A 24,158-nucleotide genomic window follows, 5' to 3' on the forward strand; every position below is an offset into this window, starting at 1 on the left:
ATTATTCGGTTGAGAAGCTTTTGTCATCTAGTCTGCTGTCAAAAAATCTGAAAGTTAGAATTTATAAAACAGTTATATTACCGGTTGTTCTGTATCGTTGTGAAACTTGGACTCTCTCTTTGAGAGAGAAACAGAGATTAAGGGTGTTTGAGAATAAGGTTCTTCGGAAAATATTTGGGGCTAAGAGGGATGAAGTTACAGGAGAATGGAGAAAGTTACACAACGCAGGGCTGCACGCATTATATACTTCACCTGACATAATTAGGAACATAAAATTCAGACGTTTGAGATGGGCAGGGCATGTAGCACGTATGGGCGAATCCAAAAATGCATATAGAGTGTTAGTTGGGAGGCCGGAGGGAAAAAGACCTTTGGGGAAGCCGAGACGTAGATGGGAAGATAATATTGAAATGGATTTGAGGGAGGTGGGATATGATGGTAGAGACTGGATTAATCTTGCTCAGGATAGGGACCAATGGCGGGCTCATGTGAGGGCGGCAATGAACCTCCGGGTTCCTTAAAAACCAGTAACTAAGTAATGACAATTAATAATAAACACAATTAATACAAAATACAGTTAATAATAATAATAATAATAATAATAATAATAATAATAATAATAATAATAATAATAATAATAACAGGGAGCATCCTAAATTAAATGAAGCACGATCACTTGAAATAACATTTAAAGTAAATCTAATTTGCATCTTAACCCTAAGTTCGAAGTAAAACCCACGAATATGATATGTTCATACATGCACAAGTACCTTTCAGCACTACATTCATTTCGCTGTCAACTCACTCACTGCACTGAAACTACGACACATTTCACTGATACTATACTGATTTCACTTAAACTAAAACCCACGAATATGATATGTTCACACATGCACAAGTACCTTTCAGCACTACATTCATTTCGCTGTCAACTAACTCACTGCACTGAAACTACGACATATTTCACTGATACTATACTGATTTCACTAGAACTAAAACCCACGAATATAATATGTTCATACATGTACAAATACCTTTCAGCACTACATTCATTTCGCTGTCAACTCACTCACTACACTGGAACTACGACACATTTCACTGATACTATACTGATTTCACTAGAACTAAAACCCACGAATATGATATGTTCATACATGCACAAATACCTTTCAGCACTACATTCATTTCGCTGTCAACTCACTCACTGCACTGAAACTATGACACATTTCACTGATACTGTACTGATTTCACTAACACTTCAAAAAATTTCACTGTTCACTATAAACTATAAAACTTCACTGACAGAAACACACTTCACTTACACAACACACTTCACTGACAACACACTTCACACTTCACTGATACAACACTTCAAATAACAAAATTTCAATTACACCCTTTAAATAGTATGTATACTATACTACTATCTATTGGTAAAATTCTTAAGCCTATTTTTACATACATTTTTGGTTATTGGTAAGGCCTTTAGTAAGTCTGCAGGTAAAGCATTCCAGTTCCTGTAGGGAGATAGTACATATGTCATTGCAATATTATTATTATTATTATTATTATTATTATTATTATTATTATTATTATTATTATTATTATTATTATTATTATTCACACGTCATTTCACTACCTTACATATTTATACACTTGAAATATTGCCGTGGTGGCTTAGTGTACATTTTTGGGCAATTACTTGATTTCACGAATTGTAAACTTTTATTTCCGCCTCTCTTTCCCCCTTCCTCCCTCCCTTCCTCTCTCTCTCTCTCCCTCCCTATTCTTCTCCCTCTCTGTCCAGTTAACAATTAACTGCTAGATATTAACTCATTGAGACTCGGCATTGCCAATATCATGTAGTATAGCTACAATATGTTTGTTACTACTTTTCCTAATTCTCGTTTACGATTTTCTAAGAAAACCCATTAGAATCATGGCCATTTCGTTATCGGAAAGAATTGAAGGGAACAGTATAATGAAATTAATAACCTCCATGTTTTTAAAGCTAAATTCACACAACTTTTATCACTGGTGTATCTGCTTACATGTACAAAATTCCATCCCTCTATGATAAGTTATTTGTATTTTATTAATAACCTAATAAAATATTGTATCGCTTTATATAAAAGGCACTTTGCGCCACAATTTACATTATTTTTAACTGATATTCACTTGCATGATTTTTTGTACAGGCTACAGTGGAACAAATATTATTATTGGAGTTTTCTGTACAGTGAATCGGTAAATTACTAAGAATTTTTTATGATAATTGATATTTTTATTTTTTATTATTTTATAATAAAAATTCAAGTAATTAACTGATTAAATATTACGGCAAAACCCTATAGTAAGGTTTGATCCCATGTATATATAAAGATCCATATAAGTGATCATAACTTATCCATATTAGTTAAGAATAACGTAAATTGTGGCGCAAGGGACTTTTTATATAAGCAATTCAATATTTTAATAAAATGCAAACCACTTAACCTAGGCGGATGAAATTTTGTACATTTGTCATTATTCACTAGACATACCAATGATAAAAATTTGGCGAATCTAGCTTTATAAGTATGGTAATTTCACTATTATGAACCCTTAAAAATGTGGAACTTGAAAATTTCAGTATAGTGTCTCTTTAATTTACACTTTTCCTAACCACCATTTCACTCGATACAATACAGTAGTAGGGGAGATTTGGGTAGTATCGGACATCGGGTAATATCGGACAGTGAGTTTCTTTCATCTACCACACGATGATAGCACCTGATTGACATGGTTACGTTTCTGTGATGTTGCATTCAGAAATATAACCATGTCACTCAGGTACTACCATATGGTGGTAGATGAAAGAAACGCGCTGTCCGATATTACCCGATGCCCGGTACTACCCAACTCTCCCCTACATAATATACTACTTCCTTTGTTTTCTTGCAGTATGAAGTTGTTGTTGTTGGAACAATGACTCACTTGTACAAGTTTCCGTCTTATTCAAGGTGGATGACTATTTCACGTCAACAAAAAGTCATAAAAAACCAGTTAATAAAATGTTACAAGAAAATTCATTATTTTAGTAGCTGGACAGACAAATTTATGATTGGAACGGTTAATTTATAAATGAAATGATTTACGGAGGGAATGGCAGATAATTGGGTAGGTGATGAACAAATTCTCTAGCTAATGAAATAACGATTATTGTGAGTGAATAGATCAATTTTGGGTGAATGTGAGATTGTATAAGTGAATTAATGAAACGAAGAAAATAAAGCATGAACAAGTAGGATTAATAATAATAATAATCCGTGGCACTACAGCCCGTGAAGGGCCTAGACCGACCAGCCGGCTGCTGGCCTCACGCCCACATGCCGAAGCAGAGGTGGACGATCATCCAACCAGAATGGAGGTATCGTGTGGTTAGCACCATGATCCCCCCAGCCGTTATAGCTGGTATTCGCAACCGGATTTCGCTACCTATCGTAGCTCCCCAAGTGCATCACGATGCTGGGTGGGCACCGGTCCCATACACTAGCCGAAATTTCATGAGAAAATTTCTTCCCCCATGAGGACTCGAACCAGCGCGCATTCCGTAACGCGAGTCCTAGGCAGGATGCTTTAGACCGCGACGCCACGGCGCGGGACAACAAATAGGATTGAGTACAACAAAAAATAGTAGTGAAAAGCACGAAAGAGACACCAAATGTAATACATAGAAGAGAAACGTAAAATGAAAATGATAGGAAAATTTGGATATAAAAATTCATTCAAAGCAAAAAGGACATTGCATATTAAATCAGAGATACGATAATTGGGAAAATGTGAATATAAAAAGTAAATATAATGAAACATTAAAGAGTTTTTTGTGTAAATAAAAAATAAGAACGTAAGTAGTACAGTAATAGCTGATTTTGTAACGGTTACTGCAAAGGATCTTCACTTTTCTTCCATCACGACACCGGAACCAGTTAGCTGCGCTCGGTTAGGGGATTAACCACCCTCTGTCCGCGATGATCCGGTTGCAGATTGATGAGTGGTCGCTTAATGAGGTCCAGGGTTCACGTTATTGATTGACTGTATACAGTGTGTCCAACGACAGATCTGCAGAACGATGAGAAGCCGACAACATTCACATACATATTTTCCAGTGAGGTTTTCATTTCACCGCTTTCTTGCAGTGGTGCATTATTAAAAAGTATGTATTTCAAAGGAACGTTCTCAAAATGCAGCAGTAACAAGTTACATAACAGTTATCCTTCTCTCGAAAACAAAGATTAATCTCACAATTTGAAACTGTTGCAGATTTCTTCACTGTGAAAAGTAAGCTGTGTGAAAACTATAACTTTTGTAGACTCTCATATTCAGACTTTTTATTAACCTTCAAAACATAAGTTATCTTTTGTCTTTGTATTTTCATTGCAATGTTTGTTCTGATTTGGTTGCATAATTGATTTGTTTATTTGATAGCTTGGTAGGACAATGGAGGATTAGGTAACTAGCTGGGCTTGTTCGGTTGAATTTGGTTCGATTTTTCGCTGCTTGATTCTATTGGTTTGTCTAGTTCGGAATGTTTGTCTGTAAAATTATTTTAAGGGAGGATATACAGGTTTTAGGGTAAAAAAAATCATTTTTAAATTTATTTTTATATATTTATCTTTATGTCAGTGAAGGAATTGTTACGATATATAGTCCACACCTGTGGAGTAACTGTCAGCGCGTCTGGCCCCGAAACCAGGTGGCCCGGGTTCGAATCCCGGTCGGGGCAAGTTACCTGGTTGAGGTTTTTTCCGGGGTTCTCACTCAACCCAATACGAGCAAATGCTGGGTAACTTTCGGTGCTAGACCCCGGATTCATTTCACCGGCATTATCACCTTCATATCATTCAGACGTTAAATAATCTAAGATGTTGATACAGCGTCGTAAAATAACCAAATAAAATAAATAAAGTTACGATATATACAACATTTTGCTAGACGTGACCATAAACGTGCGAGCGTGCATTTATTTAACTCTCCACACTTAAGGTTTTTGTGATAACTCGGTAAGTTTTTAGATACCGCAGTAAAATTTCGCATTCAACTGTCTTTCATACTTGTGAATAAGATGAATTACAACTATTGCTGTAACATTTATAGTTTATTTTATATAATTTTACTTAAAATAACATAAAAAATTTAACTTCTAATAATAAATTTAAAAAAATACTTATATTGTAGACTTTTCAAAAATTTTAGTTCATATTGTTCATTTGACATTCAGGAATAAATAGGAAAAAGAATGGCTCAGAAATACTCATATTTGTGGAAATTATCATAAAACTTTGCACATCAGTGCACAAAAATGGCCACTTTTTTGTTATAATTACTCATAATAGTGAAACTGTTACTAAATCTGAAAATAGTCTATATTACAGGACCAGTGAATACTGAGCATGTCAAAGAGTCATTAGTTGCTGAGAAAAAAATATTGAATTTCTTTCATTTTTAATGCTCAAAACTGTATATCCCCATTAATAAACAGGTACCAAAACCTTTAATAATTTACTATTTTATTATTATAATTTCATACCTTCAATTAATAAAACAGTGTTGGAAGTAATTTACAAAAGTAATAAATGATTTTCGACATACGATAGTATTTAACTGAGAGTGCAATTTAAATGACAAAAGAGAGAAATACGGAGACAATTGGAAACAGCACATTAATAAGATAGTAGATATAAGAATACAAGCAATGACTAAGTAGTGTAATCTTAAAGGAAGACGAGATGTAGAGGAGAAGGTGGAAATATGGGCTACCACTTTGTTTTCCTAATAATAACGGAAAATGGTGTGACATATTGCTTGGAAATCTTTATTGACATACAGAATAATTATTCATATACAATTTTTCCAGTCTTAAAGGTCAATAGTTGTAATAGATATTTGGATATAATTACTTTTTGAAAGAAAGACGAACTGGTCCTCTATAGGTAGTAGAGTCTAAATATGAGCTAACACAGAAATTTGAAAATAAAATTGAAAGAAACAAAGAAACATAAGTAGGAAACCTGTGTCACATGAACGGCAGTATTCTGTAACAAATAACGCAAATCACGATAGTGAAAATACAGGACGTGTTAACGTGCTGGTAATATGGGCTATCTATCCCATATTTGACACATAGCTGTAGACCATATTGGCAACATCGACTCATGAAGGTTTCTAAGATTATGTATTGCAATTGTTGTCCTAAATAAATATTACTCTTATGGCATGTGATAGAGCTATTCTTAATCACATCAAGCGTGATTTCTAAACACGAAATATATTTCTTTCAATAAAATTGAAACTACATACCTGCAAAAACTTTGAAATTGATGAAAAACACAAAGAACACACCACATCCATACAAAAGACAACAGGTTTGTCTCTTTGTGCACGCAGACTGATGGACACGAGATGTACTTTTAGAGCTTTTTCGCTAAGTAACACCACCATATATAGTAAAAAAAACGAGGTAGCCCATATTACTAATCCTAGCCCATATTTCCACCTTCTCCTCTAAATCATCAGAGGAAAAGATGGACTTCAAAGGTAATGTGAAGTCGAAACAGGCACTTATTCCTACTCCCTGTAATGAAGAAAAAGAAGAAGACGAAGGAACGCGTATGCGGATAGGAATTATATATTCACTCTTTTTTTTTCATTTTTATGTCGTGTGTTTCTTCTGTCTGTCTCTAACTTATGCATCTCTCCCCTTTTTTCATCTTTCCATTTTCTATTCTTGTGAGCATAAAGTCTAATTATGTATGAACTTCGTAAGAGCACAGTCTAGTATATACAGTCACGAAGCTCAATACGTAGTAAATATGCATTCATAGATAGTTGCTAACCACTAGGATCGCTACTATCGCCTCTTTACAGACAATGCGAAATAGTACCTGCACAGTCTATTGTTCCTAGTATCCTCATAAACTCAAGCTTCGTGACTGTATATACTAGACTGTGATAAAAGTCTAAAAATATTCAAGCTAGCATCCGTTTAAAGTTCATGATCAGGAAACTGTGACTGCCACAGCACAATGCACATTTTACAACAATATCGATTGTTTCCGTTGTGAACAGGTTCCTAAATCTTCTTGTTGAATATCCATCACAGCATATGTAACTTGGATCACTGCAGGACGTTGTACAATGGGGACCCCTGGAATTCGACGCGGGGAAGTTGAGTGAGGCGGTAGCGTCACTTGTGACAGATAGCAACATGGGTTCACAAGCATTCCGCGTCATCATCTGTGCCTGACAGCTCAACAACGAGACACTTCTCGCATGCTCTCTCGGCGATGGCAGTTTGAAATTGTTGCGTCATTCGTAATATTTGCGTGGAAATGGGACTAATGTACAGTACATTCTAAAATGTTCGTACTTGTGCTTTCCCTACATTAAATTACAGCGCATACATTATGTCAAGACACTCCCTCACTCCTTCTACAGAGCTGCGCACGAGATCGGATGAGTCTACTTACGAATTATAGGGGAATGGGTTATTCTTTGCCTTGAACTCGATAGACACACGCCCGACCTTCCCTTCTACTCCTACCCCCTCAACAGAAACTTTGTTCCCGTACTGCAGATCGCGAGTGTCTTGACAAACTGCATGAGCTGTAACATTGGTAAGAACAATTGAGTCGGCCTGGATGGCTCAGTCGGTAGAGTGCTGGCCTTCTGTGCCGAGGTTGCAGGTTCGATCCCAGCCCTGATCGATGTCATTTCAGTGTTCTTAAATACGACAGGCTCATGGCATGTAAAAGAACTCCTGCAGGACCATATACCGGCACACCGGCGACGCTGATTTAACCTCGGCAGTTGCGACGTTGGATAAGTCAGAACCAAAGAATAACAAATTGACAAACTTTGAAGTAGTTCTTCTAGTTCCCAATAGGTGACAATATTTTTGCAACGGTTAAACATGTGTTGGGGGGGGGGGAATGACAATGTAGATTAAGTATAAATTATTCTTGTAATTGACAGTAACAGCGGTTTCTCGTTAAACCTAGTGTTTTTTACAGTCATTAGATGGAGATGAAATTTTGAATTTTTTATGCGGGTATATTTATGTACTATTAGCGACACTGATTATTATCTTCTGCATCTATTTATAGAAGTAATAACTAAAGCCACATTTTCACGAACAAATTATCGATCACTATCGATAAGTCATTGTCGCCAAAAACACATAAATATACCCGCATTATAACATTCAACATTTCATCTTCCTTTCATGATTGTAAAAAGCACTGCGTTTAGTGGAAAACCGCTGATACTGTCAATTATGAGAATAATTCGATGATGTTTGGGTAAAGGGAAATAAGTCATAAAAATGAGTTTTAGAGATAAATGAAAATTAAACTTCGGACTCTTATTCCAAACAGTTTTTTACACAAATAAAACATAATAAATGCGTGTATTATTTTTTTTCATGCACACTCACTTGTTGAATTCAACTTGTGTATTCACCTGAGGAAAGAAATTCCAATTGCACAAAAAATGACTTAACTCCTATTTACCCGAACACCATCGAATTAATACTTAGCCTACATCATCATTTTCCCCAACACTTTTTACCCCCCTCAATAATAATATCACCTATTGAGAACTAACGGAACTGTTTCAAAGTTTATCAATTTGTTATATCTTTGGTTCTGACTTTCCAGTGGTTAGAAAGTTCGCTTACACGATCAGAGAATCGTAAGGCTGATACCTTTGAACCACAGTATACTATATACAGTACAGTCACGAAGCTTGAGTTTTGAGGGTGCTAGAAACAATAGACTGTGACGGTACTATTTTGCATTGCCTGTAATGAGGCGATATTAGCGATCCTGGTGGTGAGCAACTACCTAATGTTTGCATATTTACTACGTATTGAGCTTCGCGACTGTACATACTAGACTGTGTTTGAACGTCAGTGTATACTGACATTTAAAGATATCCGACTCCACTAATCGATAGTGTTCGATAACTTGTTCGTGTAAGTGGCGCTTCTTTAGTATTTACTTCTATGAATAGATGGAGAATATAACAGTCAGTGTCGCCAATAGTACATAAATATACCCGCATTACAAAATTCAAAATTCCATCCCTCTCTGATGATTGTGAAAACACATCGGAAACCGGTGATACTGTCAATTAGTGAGAATAATATATATATATATATATATATATATATATATATATATTCTACATCAACATTCTCCAAAATACTTTTTACTCGTCCCAATAATAGGGTCACCTATCGATAACTAGCGGAACTATTTCAAATCTTGTCAATTTGTTATTATCTTTGGTTCTGTCCCAATAATAGGGTCACCTCTCGAGAACTAGCAGAACTATTTCAAATCTTGTCAATTTGTTATATCTTTAGTTCATCAGCAAAATATCTTGGAGTCCTCCTTGACAAGAGACCAACGTTCAGACACCATATTCATTCCGTGAGAATTATAGCTTTTCAACGATTCATGTTCCTATATCCCATCTTCAAGAGCTCAATACCAACAAAAACCAAATTACAACTATACATATCCGTCATCAGATCACTCATGATGTATGCATGTGAAGCATGGTCTCACGCCCACCACCGCCATCTTCGAAGACTCGACGGTATCCAACGTGCAGTATGCAGAACTATCACTGGAGCAGATTACCACATCCGAAATACCCAATTGTACAGTGACCTCAACATCAGTTTATTTAGTGACTACGTTCGAACGTTACGGAAAAATTATCTGGAAAAGCTACATTCTCACATCAACCCTCTCATGCACGAATTAACTCAGTGATCACCCTCCACTTGCTACACTCAGCTCACCTATCTCCATCATTGATGAAGGTAAAAGGAAGATGAAAACGTCAGTGTCACATCAATCCTATTTCTCCATATGACTGCGAAAGGCAAGGGTCCATAAGAGACCTGGAGCTTATTTAAACAGGCATATAAAGTGCCACAAAATATTGTTATATCTTTGGTTCTGTCCCAATAATAGGGTCACCTATTGAGAACTAGCGGAACTATTTCAAAGCTTGTCAATTTGTTATATCTTTGGTTCTGACTTTTCCCATGGTTAGAAAGTTCGCTTACACGATCAGAAAATTGGAGGTCAGATATCTTTAAACGTCTGTGCATAGTGTAAGACCACTAATTGCTAGAGTCAAATGAGACACCCGAATAACATGAGCACTTATGTCAGTGGAGTCCTGCAGCCCGGAGTCGTGGCGCTACTGCTCCTGTGTTCGTAATACTGCATCGCGATAGTTCACATTACGCCCGCCGCTCCACTCGCCTCGGTCGAGTTATACACATGTATGTAATAGAGAACTGTTAATATAATTTATTCGGTATTAACAAAATTAAATAATATTATTATTTGCATAGAGAAAAAAAACCTGTCATTAAGTCTCAGAAAATATGTAATTACATGGTCGACGTAGCAGTACACTGAACTTCAAAATCTCTAACTCTACTAATCGATAGTCCATAATTTGTGGGTGTAAGTGTGACTTCCTTAGTCATTACTTCTATGAATAGATGGTGAAGATAATAGTCATTGTTACCAATCTTACATAAATATACCCGCATTATTGAATTCAATTTTTCACACAACTCTACTGATTGTGAAACAACACTGGGTTTGGCTGGAAACCGCTGATATTGTCAATTATGAGAATAATTTATGTTTAATCTACATAATTATTTACCCTGACACTTTTTTTAACCGCCCCACCTATTGAGAACTCGCGGAACTATTTCAAAATTAGTCAATTTATTGTATCTCTGGTTCTGACTTATCCCGTGGTTGGAAAGTTCGCTTACACGATCACAAAATCATACGTCAGAATGTTATCTTTGAACGCCAGTGTACCTATGACGCAATCGGTAATGTAAGCTGCCGTGAAAACCAATATGGCTGATGAAAGGACTTAGTAACGATGGTGAAGATAAAATGATATCAAAGAAGTAACGGTGTACGTAAGTACATATCAAATGATTAAATATATTGAATTATTAAATCTAGGCCTATGTAATTGTTTGGGGTACGTATCATTTTCTCCTTCCCTGTGTTTTAAGGAAATAATACAATCGGTCTCCATATCTTGTTCGACATGAACCCACTGTCTCGATTAAACGTTTTGAGACATAAATAATAAATTTTTATGGTGTCTCTAATTAAGCCTTCCCAAGATCCCGACGGTCTAGCTAGTATTCTGGTTTCATCAAGGAAAATTCTGTGTTCTCGGTTGATGTAGTGGTCAACTATTTCAGACTTGTCCGGCTGATATAACCTAATGTATCGAGCATGTTCTTTTCTTCGTATTCCAATACTACAATCGGTTTACTTAAAGGAATATGGGCTCTAAACTTTCACACGTTCGCATGTAATTTGCTAAATTTCCGTAATTTTGATTACTATGCTATCCTTTTACGAATACGATTCATGATGGCTTAGACGTACGAGATTGATGCCGATGAGTAAGATCTTTCCATTAGAGTTTTTTTTCTTCTACCTCTTACCATCCCATTAATTTTATAACTCGAGTGATGTTTTCACAGAAAACTTCGGCAATTCTTTACAATTGCTTCACAAAAGGAAGGCGGATATCTATTTTTACCATCTACCGACCAAAATGCGTATATGCAATACCTCAACTAACCAAACCTAACCTGTCACTGATACTCGATCTTCCGAAAACTCGCTATTTACCAGCCAAAAGTTTACAGTAAGGCTTACGATCCCATCTCTCTACCAACCACCACTTTCACAGCAAATTTCCATCCTTATTTCAGTGCGAAATTGGCGTCACAGCTCAATTTATCTTTTATTAAAAAGGCTTAAGCATCCGGTACTGGGAGACCTTCCCCTAATACGCCCGCAACCATGCATTTTGATTCATCTCCCTAGATAAGAGTTTCTGTAATAAACACTGGGAATAAATGGTTCTTAAATAGTGATTCAGATTGTCAGAAACATAATCCCTCGTGCCTATTGTTTGCTCAAGTGTGCGGTCATTCCAGTTGTTGAGACAGTCCTATGATATGTAAATACTACCCTCTGCTGTAACGTACAGAGAATATGCTTTTCAATCGCTCTTTCTCCTTGCAGGCTACATCTAATACCAGACGAAAGGCGCTATTTGCAGTCCAAGCAGAAAAAGAAAACCTGTAACCCGTACTTCGATGAGACCTTCGTGTTTCAGGTATGATCAGTTTCATTTTATAAGCATTTGCTTGTTAGAATTTTAATGCTACTCATGGCTGGTTCCTTAAAATTTTATACTTCACAGCCATCATGTAGAAATCTGTATAATATAGAGAACGTTTCTTCTTTATGTTAAAGCTTTCATAATTTACACGAGAAGTTCTCGTTTTTAGGAATCATTCAAACGCACTTGTCTGAAATACGCAGAATGGGCAACGTCGTCGATTTAGCTGAAATGGAGATATAAGAAATTCGTGCATTCATTGTACAATAAGTAAATTAATAAGCATTTTTTTCCAATGAGAGTAACACTTGTTCAAATGACTGTATTTAAAAATTAATGTAGTACGGTAAGGATTTATTTCAACAAAGGAGAGAAACTTTAATACTTACGGTGAAAGCACAGTCTAGTATATACAGTCACGAAGCTTGAGTTGTGAGGGTGCTAGGAACAATAGACTGTGCCGGTACTACTATTTCGAATTGTCTGTAATGAGGCGATATTAGCGATCCTAGTGGTCAGCAACTATCTATCAATGCATATTTACTACGTATTGAGCTTCGTGACTGTATGTACTAGATTGTGGTGAAAAATTACTGAAATTCAGATACAAAAGAATTCCATATTGACATAACAAAGGACGGTCATTTAAAATCATTCTTAAATTTACATCTGAGGAGGTACTTTTCAAACCATATTATGTCCATTAAAGCAAAATTTTCAGGAGAGAAGAAGAAGAATCGTTAACTCCTAAACCCTTGGAGATAAATTTAAATTTCAAGTGTCCAAAACTATTCATAGATTTCGAGATTGAGGATCTATTTTCGTTGAACCAGTCTTCGGACTACTAAGCATATAGTAGTAAACAAACTTCCCCTAAAATAGGGGTTGCCCTGAAGGACAAACTATACCAAATATACAAGTATTAGTGAATGCGTACAATTTTATGAAAATGTTTCCGTGAGAAATAGAATTATTATTATTATTATTATTATTATTATTATTATTATTATTATTATTATTATTATTATTATTATTATTATTATTAGTAGTAGTAGTAGTAGTAGTATTAGTAGTAGTAGTAGTAGTAGTAGTAGTAGTAGTAGTAGTAGTAGTAGTAGTAGTAGTAGTAGTAGTAGTATGTTATTAATTTACTATATATGTGATTTCTCAAAAGATAGATTGAATATTTTAGAGCTATCATAGAAACAGTCTTGGCCAAAGAAGATTCAAGATTGAACTCTTTATAGAAATTAATAAATTTTGTTGTAATCGTGCCTCTAGCACCCACTAATAACCCAATAATTTCAATTGTTTGTAACTTATACATATGTAAATAATAAGGGATAGTTTAACCATAAATTTGATTCTTCTCATTGTTGACATCTTTCCGTTGAGTTGTATTCAATTCGAAGCGGATAGTAGGATCTATTATATAGCCTGTTGTGTTGTTAAAGGCTAATATATCAACCAGCCGACAGCTTCCTGTTTCCGATAGACCATGGATTTCTTCATAAGTCGTAGCCTATATTTTATTACGTTACATGATTACACTTCTAAATTTTGAAACATTTTATCTTGAAAATAATTTAAGTGATTTGCAGAATTCATTTGACCAACACTACCCTACCAGAATGTTGTAACAGAAATTATTGAAGTTGATATGAAAATATTTGAGTAAAGTGTGGGTGTGCTCCTCATCTATGCCCACAGGTTCCGTCCAAGGAGTTGGCGGACCACATCCTCAAGCTCAGTGTGGTGGACGCGGGCCGCACCAAGCGTCGGTCTGTGATTGGCTATGTTACGTTCCCACTGCGGGATCTGCCAGCGGAGAGCGAACAGACTCTCTACAAGATGGATCTCGAAAAGGTAAGCACTGTACCACGCTACTTTTCAAATATCAACACAATTATTACCACTTCATGTGCAATTCTGATTTTAATTTCGTTAATATCTGCTCGTCATTTCTACCATTTTCATATCTGTGTGAGATTTAAACAACCCATAAGTGTTAAATTCGTTGTAGTCGAAGTACTGTTTCTTTTCCACCACATCCTAATTTTACATTGCAGTTCTAATTTTATAATTCACTCAGAAGTATAGGAGGCAGGAAGGTGGAGCTCCGATGCTTTTTCTGGGTAATGAGATCAGTACGACACTCCGTCTGTCTTTCAACAAGGGAAAGATTGAATACTCAGTGTCTAGTTATCATTCGAACTATTCCAAATGGTATTCCTTTGCTCTACCGAGGGAAAGAAGTCTCTAATTTATTTATTTTTTTTTTGTTTTTTTTTATGCCACCTCTTTTCAACTATTTTATCTTATACCTGTCTTGTATTTATGTGAAGATAAATAACACTGTACAACATGAAATTTGCCCTTTTTATAAAAATATGTGTATTCGATGTATTTCGTGGTCGCAAAAACGAATCTTCAGTTACTTTTTTGTCCAGTACTTACTGTTTCTCTAAAATAAAAAGTTAATTAATGTTAGTGAAATGTTGCACTACTTTCACCTTATGGGATACAACACTGAAAGTACACTTTCCTGACAGCCACCTGGACATCTTTCCAAAAAAAAAAAACCCCTTGGTGCTGTAAGCGATGAACACGGGGAGAGGTTTCATCAAGAAATATCTATTTTCGAAAAGCGCTTCAGTGGAAGGTGGAATGTCAGTTTGCTGGCTGAATATTGCTGGTCACTCATCAGAGAGATTGCAGATGCTGTCTCCAAACGTATAAGATCAAAAAAGATATTTTAATTTGTGAATTTTGGCCAAACAAAGTTTGCTTAATGTGCTAGTGTAACAAATCTGTTTAAATAAGTGAACTGCGTGTACCATAATAATGGTATGTGTTAGAAAATTTTGGTTTTCAGAAATGAACTCAGCACCTCTCATTTAGTTAAAACTTACATAATTTTATCTAAAGAACAGAAACAAAGTTTAAATTTGTCGTCCAGTGTAATAATTCATCTCATTCTACGATCCTTTCCTTCTCTCAATTAACTATAAAACTCGTTTATGTATAGTACTTTGAACGGTACTATTCCAATGAAAGTTATCGAAAGTTTTCAAACAAATTAACATAAGCCATTTTTTTGGGTTATTTTCACTTGAACACAACACGATTACACGTGGAAACTGTGATGGCGTGTGACATTGGTCCTTGGCTACTACAATAACAAAAAATATATATTTCGAACCTATGACGGTGACTTCACGAAACTGGGTACTTATTTGAAATATATAATAATAATAATAATAATAATAATAATAATAATAATAATAATAATAATAATGCAAGAAACATTTCAATTTAGCTGTGCGAATACTTTCAATAAATATCACGAACTGCGCAAATCTTCTCGCAATATTGTCAGAGATAACGTTGGTACTACGTGTTATTATTTACACTTCATTTCTACTTTGCTATTGCTTCCCTAATTCATGTACGTCTATACTAGTATATTATGCCTTCTAAATTATTTCTAACGGGGAAAGAGGAATGGAAAGGGAAAGAAGAAGAGCCAGTGTTAAGAAAAAAGACGCAATATTTCTGTCCGATATTTAATATTATTCTTCTTTTTCATTTGTTCATTTCGTTTCGCTCTACTTAGCGACATATAAGATTACGTAATTTTTTTAATTCCTGTACTCGTACATTTGCTTTACATTTTTATATTGTTGAAAGTTTTATCGGAAGAAATGTTCAATTGGATGTATAATTAAAGGGTTCAGAGCCATAGCGGGCCAAGTGCCATTTATTAAAAACGGTGAAAGCAAGAGTTAAAGTTAAGTAAATACCATGATTTAATAAAGATTGACATATCATTTAATTTTAATGTGCATTCTTTAGCTTACTTGCTATATGTTTCGTTAAATTACGGTAATCACTTAATTTTAACTCTTGTTTTCTCCGTTTTTATAATGGCGCTTGGCCCACTATAGCTCTGAATACTTCAAGTCCTCTCTCTCCCCCCTCTCTCTCACCCCCTCTCTCTCTCCCTCCCACCCTTTCTATCTGTCTCTCTCTTATATGTACCTCCGACCTCTATACTAAAGTTCAAACCAATGCATTGTAGGGGAGGATAATCTCTGAAACAACATTAGACTCTCACACATTGTGGCCTTAGTGACAAATACGCAGTCCCGTTGTATGGAGGTAAATCTCCTCCCACGCTTGGAATCGAACACGGGCACTTGGTTGCGAAACGCATGCGCTACCCACAGAGTTAAAGCGACGGACGAGATATAATAGGTACAGTATAAATTACTTTAGAGAAAATGTAAGTATATTTATTTCTCGAAACGGTTAAAACTGTATTAATTAAACAAAGCAATTACGATACACATATCCACGACCCAGAATTCTTTTCAAAAAAATTTATATTGGATACATAATAATATAAATGAAAATTAAGTACCGGTACTCTAACACTAATATTTTTTTGGAAATATCTACTGTATATTTTAATTAATCTCTGGATTTTTTATGAGAAGGAAAATTAAAGAGAAAATTTTTACACCCGATTTCGACGGAATCGGTATCTACTGTTATTGGTTTTAAATAAAGAGTAAATAAATTTTGGTAAAATGATTGTCATGTTCATCATTTCCGGTTAAATTGTCTTGTACATACTGGATATCAGCAAAATCTGCCTAATAGGGAAAATCGCTGAACACATACTGCCGGCACGTCAAATATAACACTTTTCATTAGTGGTACTGGAAACGTGTATTTCCACGATTTTTTATGATATATTTTTGTAGCATAACTAAAGGTTTACTTTTTACTCCATATAATGAGAAAGATGATAATAAATTAATCAAACCTTTGAGTCTGCGAGAAATATAGACCAGCAATAGGCATCCAAAAATAAACGTTAACTTTTCTCCGGAATTATTAATGGATCCTCTTGATCTGCAGGTAGGAGGGTTACCAATTTATACCAGAAATGAAATTTGTTCAGTCACAAAATATTCTAATAAACCTTATGAACTTATTATTATTATTATTATTATTATTATTATTATTATTATTATTATTATTATTATTATTATTGTTGTTGTTACCACCACCACCACCACCGTCATCAGTATCACCATTCATACACACATAAAAATGGTTCTCAGCAATCTTTGTTATTTTGATTCTTTTTATGGATTGAAGTTTTAATCGGAATAGTTACACGTAATTACATCAAAATATTGGAGGAAGTTTGGTATTGTAAAAATCACCGGATTTCAATTATTTTTTATAAAAATCTCTTCAAAATTACAGCAAACCACAAGAAAGCCGCGAATTATTGGCTTCATTTCCATTACACTGAAAAGTACTAATTATCCCGGTTTGCAGTTCAGTTCATTAAACTTTTAAGTTTTATTTCGCTGGGAGTGCAAACGTGAGTTATAATTGTTCTCAGTAACTTTTCTATCGTAATTAAAATTGATATTACGGCTTGTAACCAACCTCTGCGGCCCATTAAAAAGTATCTCCCATTTTCCATTGTTATTAAAACGTATAATTCACTGTACAAGTGCTAAATATAGCCGGTAGATACAATGCTTGCAAACGTAAATCGAATACATAGATATTACAGTCTTAGAAAAAAAGGTTTGTCACACAGATATTTCATAAGTCCCAGAAAGAAGGCAAAGGAGACAACTAGTCCTCCTATTGTGAACCAGGTTGCTCGTCCTCTGATCATGCGCACTACCTCCTTTCTCGGACTTACACAAAATATCTGTGCGACAAAACTTTTTTTTGACTGTACTGTACATGCTTATATGCATGTATACATTTATATCACTCTCTCTTTTCCCTTCCCCCCCTCCCCGAGCGTCAAGGTGTGGCGGAAGGTTTTGTGTTGGATATATCTTTTTTACACTCATCAGTACTTGTAATGTCGAGCAGTGTTGTCACATTTTCTTACCAAGATTATTCCTAGTTACAATAATTATTTTATACCGACATCAATATACTGAATTCTACCAACACCATCCACAGTGAATAAATTTTAAGGTAAGAATATACTGCCTATCTTGATAATGTTAATTTTATGAAATTTGAGTGCACGTTGCTCATAAACTGCTACGAATATCTAAGCAAGATTTTCAGGGAATATTTTTACTTCCTTAATCTTTAATAGTACCTACTAGAAATTGAAACATGTTAACAGGTATTGAGATATAAGTTTTTTTTTTTTAATTCACATTTTTTGGCTAAAATTTAATATCAATATATATGTTTAAATATTTCCAAGAATATCACAGCAAAATGCATTCCTATTTTCATTCTTTCGGGTCTGCTTAGTGCACACAAAAATGTTCATTTATTTTGGTTGAACAGTTTTTAAAAGGAATGCACCGGAATAATTTTTTCTTGGTTTTTCATTTTTGTATTAAAAAAATTATATCTCAATACTTGATAACACTCTTCAGTTAGTAGTAGTAGTGGTAGTGGTAGTGGTGGTGGTGATGGTGGTAGTGATAGTGGTAGTGGTAGTTAAAAATAAAGACTGTAAAAACTTTTACTGAAATTCTTGTTCAGATACTATCTGTAACAGATTTTTAGTAAATTGCACCCAAACTTCATGAAAGGAACATTGTCGAGATAGGCAGCACCTTCTCACCGTAAGATACAAGATTATTCTTAATTAAAATTGAAACTAAAATTACTAAACTGTTTTGTCATCATCAATGCACTCCAGATACGACAACATTGGTTTCTACCCCACACGGAGTAGATATGAGAACGTCAATTACAGTTGCTAACGCATCATTGGTAGATATATGTTACCGCTTCTTGTGACTGGAGCGGCATCTGAGAAGACCTAATCAATAAACAAACAATTATTTAATCTCTTCAAAGGAAAGCGCCATCTTCGACACCACCTGGGTATTAAATGAATGCTCGAACTATACATACATATATTTCTGATTTTTTACCGATTATGTACAGCAAATAGGCCAACAATTAATATCTTCCATAAATTATAGAAATGCTTGAAGGTAATTTCAAACTAATGTCTTCAAAGCTATAAACGAAGATTAAATCTTCAAGCGTATCTAATGTTAGGTTATCTAGTGTCTGTGAAATTGTTGATAAAGCGCTGATATTTTCACAAAAGAGGTTAGAGAATTCGTATAGTCCATTCGTTATCTCATGAAACCAAACGAATGCGTGCGCCGTGGCACATATTAAGAACCTTATGGTGGGAGTAAGTGAGCTAGCTACTCGCCGTAAGAAAAATCCTAATGTAAACATAAGCACGTTGCTGTCATACCCGTGATTGGCTCGCTGTCGAAACAATCACACGACGCAGGAAAATATAGTCCGTATTTGGAAACTATCATCCTGTATTATTTGAAAATAAAAAAAATGAATTCTAGTTCTTAAATACAGTGAAACATATAACTTCACTCATATGTAAAACGATATGTAAAAGAAAAGCTACTTTTATATTTTGTTATGTACTATGAACGCGGATGAATACAAACAGTAATACCGAAGTAGTCTGTTCTTGTAACAAGCTGACGTCACTCGAGCTCGTAGTTGTTCTCGTAAGCACGTGGTACTGAAGTATGGCTTCTGCATCCTTGGTGTGTGTGGTTATTAAACATAAGAGTAGAAACCCTTTCAAAAGCGGAGAAAAACATATAGTGTTAAATGTATATAATAAGTTATGTGAGTTTTAATTACAGTAATTATAAAGTAAATGTTTCCTAAGCAAATGAACACATAGTAGTGAGGTTAGGTCTACTTGACGAGTAACGGGAAATGTTTAACATGAAACAGAATGTACAACAGTTGGTGGGAACACGTACTGAGAATCTATGGCGCCAAACAGCGGCCAATGAAGCCTCACTTCAGTCACGTGCCATTGTTTATATTAGGATTTTTCTTACAGCGAAAAGATTATAGCTAGGGAGGGAAGCTTCAAAGTTCACTTTATTTTTTCCCTCACGTGCAAATAGGCTTCACGAGATACCTAATGTTCTATACAGTTGGGGAAAAAGTCGTAATAAACTCAAACAAGGTAATCAGCACAAGTACAGCTTCATATCTGGAGTCCAGCTCGTTATCCCTATATTAATTAATTGTCCCTAAGTTTTTCATTATAATATAATTATTTCATTAATTCCACGTTCTTATCTCATCGGTTCTGAGTAGCTTCTCTGTAGAAAAGAGATACTAGTAAAGAATTACTAATGTCAGTTTCTGAGAGAAAAAAATCGTTCCGCAATATTCCTAAATTCTTCTACTGAATGCAATGCTCTATAAAAATTCTTTATTAAATACGTATTATTTTCGGTATGTATTTGTACTAATGGTTAGAGAAAATATTTTGGTACTTATTTACGGCTTTTAAGGAACCCGGGAGTTCATTGCCGTCTTCACATAAGCCCGCCATTGGCCCCTATCCTCAGCAAGATTAATCCAGTCTCTACAGGCATATCCTACTTCTCTCAAATCCATTTCAATATTATCCTCCCATCTACGTCTCGGCCTCCTCAAAGGTCTTTTCCCCTCCGACTTCCCAACTAATACTCTATATGCATTTCTGGATTTTCCCATATGTGCTACATACCCTGCCCAACTCAAACGTCTGGATTTAATGTTCCTAATTATGTCAGATGGAGAATACAATGCGTGCATTTCTGCGTTGTGTAACTTTCTCCATTCTACTGTAACTTCATCCCTCTTAGCCCCAAATATTTTCCTAAGAACCTTATTCTCAAATACCCTTAACCTCTGTTCCTCACTCAAAGTGAGAGTCCGAGTTTCACAACCATACAGAACAACCGGTAATATAGCTGTTTTATAAATTCTAACTTTCAGCTTTTTGAGAGCAGATTGGATGACAAAAACTTCTCAACCGAATAATGACAGACATTTTCAATATTTATTCTGCGTTTAAGATCCTTCCAATTGTTATTTATATTTGTTGCTGTTGCTCCAAGATATTTAAATTTTTCCACCTCTTCAAAGGACAAATTTCCAAATATGTTATTACTACTTTTCGAAAATAGTGTATCGTTAGAAATTATAATTTAAAATTTGTTGAAGTATATATTTTACCGCAAGTTGTTACTTAAATACAAAAATGTAAGACGAACAGAATTTCGAAGTCACATCTCCATTATATAATTTCGATCGCTGCACGCAAGAAGAAGGGTTTGAAACTTTGTAAAGAATAATGAGAAACAGCCGCAAACAAATACTAGTCGTTTGATCCTTGTTTTGTTTTCCGAGTGTGGGTAATGTATTTGCACTGCCCCGGTCGCAGGGATCAGCTGAGAGTAACTTCAGCGTTAAAGTTGACGTGCCAACAAAGCAGCTAACGCGTTGATTGATGAGGGCAGCACGATCTCTTCTCGCGCCTTTCAACTGTTTGACGCCAAGCTAACAGCATTAAGATATTAGCAGGGAATTTACCATCGCTGTGTGGAACAGTTTTATAACAAATACAATGTCGTTATTTTATAATGTTTAATTTCATACAATATTCTGAGGAATTATGAGGGAATCATAGTAATGTATGGTGAGTAAAGAACAGCTTTTCATGAACAAAATATTTAGTTCTGAAGATGTTTTCCGAATATACAGTATGTATCTCTGCTATTAATACTCAATCGTAGCTCAGCTAACAACTTCTCAATAAGTGGTTTGTAGTTCGAAGCTCAGAATATTTGTGTTTATTTATTATAAAGCGAATGCAGAGTACACGGGATATTTCTAAATAATTTTTCTCTTCATTTTCAATCTTTCACTATTCAATTAATTTTTTTGTGTGCTTTGTACAGTGTTGCTAGAAAGTTTAGCGACACTTTATAATTCTTATAAAATGCTACCCAGGTTTTAAATTATTAGAGAAACTAACTGTGTTTTAACTGTTCATTAACAATGAGAAATACTAATCCCATCTCGATTACTGTGATTCCTTGTTACCAAACTTAAGTTCTAACTTAAATAAGAGATTGCAACGTGTTCATAATGTGTGTATAAGATTCATCTGTAATATTCGGAAATTTGACCATGTGACACCGTCTGTTGAGCTGCTCTCATGGGTTCGTCTAAAGGAACGAAGAATCATACACGCTCTTTCACTTCTATACAAAATTTTACATAACTTTTCTCCAAATTACTTGTCTTCACACTTTCAGTTCCTAACTACTTCACGAAATCAGCATCAATCTCTTCTATCTATTCCTCGTCACAGAACTTCCCTATACTCATCCTCCTATACTGTATCATTGCCTCGCCTCTGGAATACGTTACCTAGTGACGTCAGGGATTACCGGACACTCTCACAGTTTAAAAGTAAATTAGAAAAGTATGTTTTATCTCACGAAATCCATTTTTTTGAGAAGTTGCTAGATTTATGCCGAAGCTTTTATCTTTAGTATTTTGGCAATAATTTCCTTTTGTTGGATTAACCCTTTCTCTTGTCTTTGTGCCAGGATACTAGAACAGCTTATTGTCCCTTAGTTAATAACAATGATGCTGAGTGACACTGCTATTTTGTGTTTGTAGTCTATTTGTTGTATATGTTTTTACTTTTTGTGTGTTATTTTTTGCATCATTTAATATGTTAGACTAATTTGTATTATTTTCAATTTCTATTTGTATGTTCAGTTGTTTTTTTATGTCATATTCATTATTGACTCGACCTGCCAACATCCAAAATTTGCAAAAATTAGACGTTCAAATAAAAATTTTTCAGATTTATTTTCAATGAAAAATACCAGACATTTTGAAAGTTATTTTCTTCCATAATAGTGACACATACTCCCTATGAATATTTTTTATGCCAAATACTTTTTCTTGAACCTATCCACCTTCCGGTTTTGAGTTTCAATGCGAAAACGCAAGTAACAATGTCAGAACGATCAGTGGGTTTTCCATGTGGGACTAAATAATAGCTAATTCAGGTCATTATGGATTGTACGCGAAAGTTAAAAAAATGTCTTATACTTATATAACCCCAAAAGTTTCACTTTCATATCATCAATATAGCATTAATACGTATAATTAATGAAAAATAGTCGCATCATGGCATTAATTATAATAATATTTAATTTCTAATGGTAATGTCATCAAACCTTCTCACGTTTTGTAGATTTTAATATCCAATACTCAGCTGTACTCATAAAATTATACATCGCAGAATCAGACCTGTGAATTATTTTTAGTAAGCCTGTAAGTTTTTAATAACCAATTGACCTTGAGCTCTAAATATGTCAGCAATTCTGCAGGTCATGGCCTTCGTGTAATAGCCTATTGTTTATTGTAGGCTAGTGTGTGTTTTGTTTTATTCTGAAATGATGCAAATAGTTCTCAAAACTGACGAAAGATGGATTTTGGAAAACATGAAAATTATATAGGAAAACTAACGCTTTACTGAAAGTTACTATTTTTCTGAAAAACTTCGGGTTCTAAGCTTCAAAATGAGGGGTCATTTATTAAAATCCGTTCAACCGTTTTTCCGTAATTTCCATTACCAGTTCAAATTATATATATACATTTAAGATAAGTGAACATTTATATAAGTGGACGTTGTATTTGTGGATATTTAATTTTTGTGGACATTTATGTAAGTGGACATTTTGCTAGTGGGCATTTCTGTTTGCGGACGTAATGGACATTTTAACCTCTAACCCATTCTAATGATCTTTATCGTCCTTAAAAATATATAGCCTCGTCTTATTTGAACGCAGGTAGGTCATATTTAATGCAAAGAATAGCAAACTAATTCGACCATCTGAGACAACACTTGTGATACTACTGAGCAACAAAGAAATAATAGAGATTATTGTTATGACCTTCCCTAGCGCTTTGTTTCGTGATCTGTTATGTACACGCCCGTACTTGCATTTATTTTTACTCTGATCTCTGTATTCAGTGTTTATTATCCC

At 34.9% G+C, this 24,158-nt stretch overlaps 1 protein-coding gene across 3 annotated transcripts in view; it reads left to right on the forward strand.

The window, feature by feature from the left end:
• Positions 1 to 24,158, forward strand: part of LOC138716517 (synaptotagmin-15-like) — a 313,906-nt gene that overhangs the window by 254,114 nt on the left and 35,634 nt on the right. For all 3 annotated transcript variants that reach the window (XM_069849662.1, XM_069849664.1, XM_069849663.1), the window contains exons 5-6: positions 12,141 to 12,234; positions 13,951 to 14,106. In XM_069849662.1, coding sequence (XP_069705763.1) covers positions 12,141 to 12,234; positions 13,951 to 14,106 — 250 coding nt within the window. The remainder of the gene's footprint in view (positions 1 to 12,140; positions 12,235 to 13,950; positions 14,107 to 24,158) is intronic.

The sequence above is a fragment of the Periplaneta americana genome, chromosome 16 (assembly GCF_040183065.1).
Source record: "Periplaneta americana isolate PAMFEO1 chromosome 16, P.americana_PAMFEO1_priV1, whole genome shotgun sequence".
NCBI lineage: Eukaryota > Metazoa > Arthropoda > Insecta > Blattodea > Blattidae > Periplaneta > Periplaneta americana.